At 41.5% G+C, this 7,071-nt stretch overlaps 1 protein-coding gene across 1 annotated transcript; it reads left to right on the forward strand.

Annotated features, from left to right (window-relative positions):
* The first annotated feature begins 264 nt into the window (after window positions 1-264).
* hoxc11a (homeobox C11a) lies at window positions 265-2,728 on the forward strand. The gene is made up of 2 exons (XM_054609589.1): window positions 265-1,129; window positions 2,496-2,728. Exons 1-2 carry the CDS (start codon window positions 265-267, stop codon window positions 2,726-2,728), a joined length of 1,098 nt encoding a protein of 365 aa, XP_054465564.1.
* Window positions 2,729-7,071: the final 4,343 nt, after the last annotated feature.

Raw genomic sequence — 7,071 nt, forward strand, 5'->3', positions numbered from 1 at the left:
ACTATGAAATGCATGTCTCTCAGTGTACTCTGCAGTTTATGCTGTGCCTGTTTAAGGAGCTGTAGCTGCTTAGCTAGCCTACCAGCAGCCCATAAACATAAACACACACAGCACATATCTCTCTAATTGTCATAAGCCAACAAGCAGGAATCTGTTACTGGTTTTCTTGGTGCGCCTGTGGTGTTTGGGAATTATTCGTTTGAACCTTCTCGATCTTACCTAAAGCCAACCACTCCTACACATCCAACTCTTCCAAATTGATATATGACAATATCTACTTTCGATCACGTGTCTGCGGGGCGACTTAGACGGATTGCGCGTCATCTCGCCTTCCCAAATTTTCCCCTTCTGCTGCAGCTCGTATCCAAAACATCTATCTATAGTACGGAGTACGAGAGAGAGAGAAAGATGTTTAACTCGGTGAATCTGGGCAACTTCTGCTCCCAGACGCGCAAAGACCGGACATCCGAGTTTGGGGACAGGACAGGCTGCGCGTCCAACATCTACCTCCCCAGCTGCACCTACTACGTCCCCGAGTTTTCTGCCGTCTCCTCGTTTCTTCCACAGGCCCCGTCCCGGCAAATCAGCTACCCTTATTCCACAAATCTGTCTCAAGTGCAGCCGGTACGGGAAGTTTCATACGGCTTGGACCCTGCAAGTAAATGGCACCACAGAAGCAATTATGCATCGTGCTACTCGGGAGAGGATCTGGTGCATAGGGACTGTCTTCCACCATCCACCATGACAGAAATGCTTATGAAGAACGAGAGTGTGTACAGCCACCACCATCACCATCACACCCATCCGGGCTCCAATCACCCCTCCACAGGTTTTTACTCCGGCGTGGGGAAAAACAGCGTCCTTCCGCAAGGTTTCGACCGCTTTTTTGAGACCGCATACTGCAGCAGCACGGACAATCAGTCAGACAGTTGTTTACAAAAGGGCGAGGGGGGAAAGCTGGAAAGCGAGTCCCAGCAGCAGCAGCAGCAGCAGCCGATAGCCTCTGTACCCGGAGCTCCGGAGCAGGAGAAAGACCCAGAAGATGAGGGGGAACATACAAATTCAGGCTCATGCACTTCTTCCTCCGCTACAACCAAGGACGGCACCGCCAACAAGAGCAGCCACTCGAGTAGGTATACCGAAGCTGTAAAATGGGGGAAGGTTAAGGGGACTAGCCCGGTGTTTTGTCGGTCAGATTTTATGTGGAGTTTTATAAGCATTCAAAGGATTTTATTATAACCCTACAAAGCTCTTTCTTGCAACGAGAAGAATTTTTACGATGGGAAAGCGCTTTGAAAAAAAGGGGATGTTATACACAGACGCCTGTATGGTGAGAGTCTGTGAAATTTTTAAGAGAGAGCTATTGTGACAAATGTTAACTTTGATCATGAACTTGCGTTGGGCATTTTAAGGGATTTTCTTGTCGGGCTGTCGAGAGTAAAAACCAATTGGGCAGAACATTGCTTTTGGCGTCTTGTGAATTTTCTTTTAGCACTGGGTTTGCCCGCAAAAGACATGCTGCACAGAGTATTACACACTTTACGGTTAAATGCGACCCTATCTCCAGATAGGATAAAAATGTCTAAATTATAGATATCTCTCCTTCTTATGATAGATCAGAACCGTTTCCTCCATTAACAACATATCAGTAAATGGATCAGCGGCAGAGAATCGGGTGATTTGCATTGCCTATATGAGGAGAATGCATAGGTCTGCAATTTATGCTATTTTCTCAGTAGCTACACAAAAAAAAAGGTTAAGTTTGAATCTATTTCCTTTCACATCACCTCTCTATTAATGATTTGAATGCAAGCTAGCACTACTGATAACTTGAATGACCAGCATGAAGTAAAGTGATGCCTGATTAAAAAAAAAATACATAAATGGATGTTATTGCAGCACACATTGGTGTTTAGCCTCATGTACATTGCATTAGCCCAGCCAGGCTGCAGATACAAGCTAACTGAGGCTATCCCCTCTTCCTCACAGAAAACAATAAAAATAATCTATTTCCCCAGTCACCTGTTTGATAAGAAGTTATAGGGCCAGAGGTCTGCATAGGCCATTGCAAACCTGAGCAATGCATTTCAACTCAATGCCAGAATATTGTGTAAATTGTTAGTTTAGCTCCAGAGGAATGTGACGCATATAATGCGCTGAAATACTTTTGTTGTTGTATATTTACAACAGATAAACACGTACTTAGAGCCTGTAAGTTGATATTATTTCCTCCAAGTGATTCGGATATTTAACACGCTTTATGGGTGCTTTAACTGATGCGATACTCGGCCACTTTGCTTGATGAATGTTGTCTGAAATGTTATCATTACTAATGCCACTGAAACTGAATTCTTAGCAACTGGTCCCATGGTCACCTCAGCACTAGGCTTTTTTTGTCTCTTTTTTTTGTAGATACTATTATTGTCAATAAATGTGACGTTGTTTATATTTCCCATGAAACTGAATTTATTTCAATTTTTAATTTTTTTCTTCAGCCACTCCTCGCACACGGAAGAAGAGGTGTCCTTATTCCAAGTTTCAGATTCGGGAGCTGGAGCGGGAATTCTTCTTTAATGTTTACATCAACAAAGAGAAAAGGCTTCAGCTTTCGCGAATGCTAAACCTCACCGACCGCCAGGTTAAAATTTGGTTTCAGAATAGAAGAATGAAAGAGAAGAAGCTGAGCAGAGATCGCCTCCAGTACTTCTCTGGGAACCCCCTATTGTGAGCAGGAGCAGAAAGTGTCACCATCTTGGTCAGTGACATTAAGGCCTACTCTTATCTCATCGAATTGTAATCGTGGGCATAACCATTTTCTAAAGGAGCCCATGTCGCAAACGGTGCAATGTTAAAGTGGACAGTGGGAATAATAGGCCTGCATGGGAATAATGTCGCTATTTTCTTATTGCACCACGGGCGGCGGTGAATTTCTAGCAGGTCCCCATGGCCTACATGGTTAGAATAATCATTTATACCTATGCTGTTCTTGAATATGTCTCTATTTATCACGATTCTCCATTGTGTTTACTCTATTGTTCATATAGACATATTTGTTGTTAAAATAGGCTATCAAATGTAAAAAAAAAAAACTGTTTTAATCCTTATTGCGCAGACAACGTTTAGCTCTTTCCAGTCCCTCTGGTCTATGTATATAGTATATCATGATCTAATTATTTCTCGACCAGAGAATGGACAAATTAAGGCAAATCTCTTGGCTACATTTTTCGCCATTGAGAACTGTGACGTCCAATCTGTGGAAGTATATCCCCCTGAGTAGCCTATGCAATGTGCATTCGTGACTGTAAATAGGCGTATATGTTGAATTTCCTTTCCCCCTATCCCTGCTGCTATCTTTCAGTACACTGCCCATACAACTTAAACAGCTTTAACGCCAACTCTCGTTAAATTATTTGCTTAAAACATTGGTGCTTTGGATTCCAGAGAGTATGAACAGATTGTTGGCCTGTGTATCGTTAATATAATACATATGAAATAAACAGAAACGTATAGGCAAAACTCAACGACTTTGTGCTTTTTCTGCTACCATTATCACACTTACCATTACTGTGCATCTATTCTTGACAGCCGCAATGTTTGCTGCTTTCGCTGGGTCTTGAGTCAGAGCCTTTTAGGAAACAGCAACTGCTTATAAATGTGTGTATAACTTAGAACTGCTGGCTTACTAACATGAGCACACTTTTAACTTATGAATTGCCATTTCATAGTGATACACACATGTGGTGGATTTGGTAGCGGTTGTGGGACAGAGGAATAGCGTCGGCGGGCCTGTACACTTGTCAGCTTTTCGGCTATTTCAAGGTTACGCCACTCTTAAAGATTATGTTTAAATTTTTAGCAAGCGTGTTAACTGAAGATAGAGCCCAGATCTTAGAAATGTAGAGAAAGAGAGTCGAATGATAACCTCCTTTAGTGCCCACTAAATGGAATCGCACTCTTGTAGTCTAGACACTGCCATAAAGACAGAGGCACTAAATGGCTATTTTTTCCCTCTTAATTGCACCGTCTGTTCGGGGGGGAATGGCGTTCACTTCCGCAGTAAATAGTAAACAAGCAAGACTGGATGTCCGAAAGAGGCGAAATTAACTTGCCAAGAGTTTTCGACATGAACTCGGTCTGTGTAGTCTGTAACGTCAGACTAAACCCCAGCCCCCTCTACACCTCTCCTCTAATCAGAATACCCTGTTGGAAAACCTCAGAAAATACAATTCTTCCAGAGTAGAGTTGTTGTTGTTTTTTAGAGATTTTATTTAGTACTTTTAGACTAATATTTTTAAAAGATCTGGCCTGTGAAAGAACTCGTACAATTATAATGTTTAGCTGCTCATATTCAGCAAAATATTTTAATTAATAGTCTATTTGTTTGAGCTGACCCCAAACCTCAGCCTATTTCAACACATCAGTTATGAATAAATGATTGTTGACTAATGGCCCACATAAGTTATAGCAACAGATAGCTAGGGGAAAAGAAATAATAATTGGCATTCTTTTTTTTTCTAAATGTGTGTGTGTGTGTGTGTGTGTGTGTGTGTGTGTGTGTGTGTGTGGGTGTGTGTGTGTGGGGTTTGTCTGTGTGTGGGATTTGTGTGAGTGTGTGGGGTTTGTCTGCGTGTGTGTGTGTGTGTGTGTGTGTGGGGTGTGTGTGTGTGTGTGTGTGTGTGTGTGTGTGTGTGTGTGTGTGTGTGCGTGTGCGTGTGTGTTAGTGTATTTCGAACGTGTGTTCCCCAACATATGTGCATGATGATTGCACGTGTGCATTAACTACAATTTATAATTAAATGTAGTCTTTGAACTTCAATAATGTCAAGGCCTTCACCTTTAACCCGCTGCAATAAAGTGGAATCAAGGAGACACTTTAGCCCGGAAATGTGTGCAGCGGCGGAATGGGCCAATGAGAGTGAGTGGGAACAGAAAATGGAATGTGTACAGAGACCAACTTTGACCCTTCGCATTAAACTACAGCAGGTAACTTTGCCAGCTTTAGCAGGACCAGTAAATACACTTTATTGTCCTTGTAAAATGTATACACGTTCATGCATGAGACATTTTAAACCCTGTTGATATAATCTGTAGACCTATATTTGTATTTTCTTAAAGTAAAAACAAATAACATGTTGCTGTACGGCTGCCGCAGTGGGCTTGTCGTAATGGGTGGTTCTGTAAGTGCAAACATGACGGTTTGTGCGTGGGTGTGTTGAGTTGAGTTGAGTCGGTTCAGCCTTTGATTCCTGACTTTAGATGTGACTGCTGCTCGGACTGCTGTGTAGCTGTGCTTGGCTGGAAGAGATTTTACAGTGCAGATTAGTGCGTGGTTCTGGATTCACTCCTGAGTGTTTATTTAAGGCTGTGATCGGTTTAGTTACTGTTTACTGTTGGGATTAGGATTAAGGATTTGGTCCGGGTGATATTATCATTATGTAAAGAAAGAAAGGGAACGAAACACGCCTAGGTTGTATTTGCACGATACACATTTTTTTTTTTTTACTGTGTATAATAAAATCCCTGGAAGTTATTTTCTTTACAGGAATTGAGATCAGGCTCAATCTGCATATGTCAGCGTAATATCAGGAAGGACAGGGGGCCGTTCTGACAAAAGAAAGGCGACACACACTAGTGGAGATCAAGACTAGTGGAGATCAAGGCTAAAGGAGCCCCTCTCTCGCCACACCCACCAACCTTGGCCCTGGGACGGTGACGTGTGTAATTTGTAGGTTTCCAACACACAACGTCACTAAAGTAGAGAGCTACGCTGCAGAGGCTTCTGCAAATGTTGTCTATCAACCACACGGGGGCCAGGACTCTCTGCACTAGTTTGTTTCCTCAGAGGGATCTTGAAAAACGTTTCCTGGGATGGATGCCTCGGTGACATCAGAGTAGTATTATTAGTCATAGATAGGCTGCATCCTCTTTTGTAACGATCTGCGTAACAGAAGTATAGTCCACTGTGCTGGAATGCAGCCCCCTGCCATGTGTCAGCCTGGCTTGGGTGTTGTGGTGAAGGAAAATGGCGGTGTATTTTATGTAGATGAGGCAAGCCAGGAGGGAGAAGCTATAGAATGTTGCCATAATAATGTAAAAGCAAAATTGATTAATTCAGCTCCATAAAATCTGAGGAATTGTTTTAAAGAATCTCATTTTTTCGAACCGATGCTGTAATCTATCAATAACACTGGATTTCATATTTGGAATATAACTAGGCTATAAAAAAATAATATTTGCTTCTGAGTCCAGGGGCGAGTGTATATATAGAAGTGTGTGAGAGTATTATGCTGTATATTGAAAGTTGTGAGATTATCCCCATGGGCCCACAAATAACCAAAATTGTAGAGCAACATAAATAATTACAGTTTAGGTGTATTGCCAAATTGACATAAAAACGAGATAAAAAAAAAAAAAATCTTCCCAATAATATTAACAGCTTTGAAAATATATATATGCCTATACATATATAAAAAGAAGCTGGGAAAAACACAAAACGCAGTATATTTAGAAATTAGAAAAACAAATCTGCAAAGGTCGATACTGTTTTTGAAACATATCCAAATATTTTGTTGCGCATATAGTTAAGTATGTATACTTTTGAAAATGTAAGTGTGTTTTTAATTGTGATTAATGTGTAGATGTGGGGGGTATTCCTGTTTCTCTGCACATACTAATCGCGGGGTTATAGGCTATTGAATGATGTTATACTACAGTGTACCGCTCACATCTCAGCACCTTCCCTGTTCTATATAGGGCCATAAAACAGTTCGACGCTGTAAAACGAACTCCTGCCATTGCTGCAACCAAATAACCCTCAAAACGCTTGAATAGTGCATTTGTACGGTGCTATTAATTCATCGTTGCCACCAAGTTTGTTGTGACAGTAATTTATAGAAAGTTTTAAGTCAGATATGGCGACTGGTGTGTATTTGGAGTGACAATAATGTAATAGTTCTACTGCAGTACTTTAATGGTGGTTACCACTCTGGTTTTTAATTAAGAACTTACATGATTCTGGCACCATAAATTTGCTGTTGCTCACGGAGTGGACAGCAGCATGAAAGAGGACAC

This window comes from Anoplopoma fimbria, chromosome 12 (assembly GCF_027596085.1).
Source record: "Anoplopoma fimbria isolate UVic2021 breed Golden Eagle Sablefish chromosome 12, Afim_UVic_2022, whole genome shotgun sequence".
In the NCBI taxonomy this organism is placed as follows: domain Eukaryota; kingdom Metazoa; phylum Chordata; class Actinopteri; order Perciformes; family Anoplopomatidae; genus Anoplopoma; species Anoplopoma fimbria.

Coding starts and splice junctions, on each gene's coding strand:
- hoxc11a (XM_054609589.1), top strand. CDS start 265: ATGACAATATCTACTTTCGATCACGTGTCTGCGGGGCGACTTAGACGG. Junction 1,130..2,495: donor CAACAAGAGCAGCCACTCGA/GTAGGTATACCG, acceptor TTTTTTCTTCAG/CCACTCCTCGCACACGGAAG.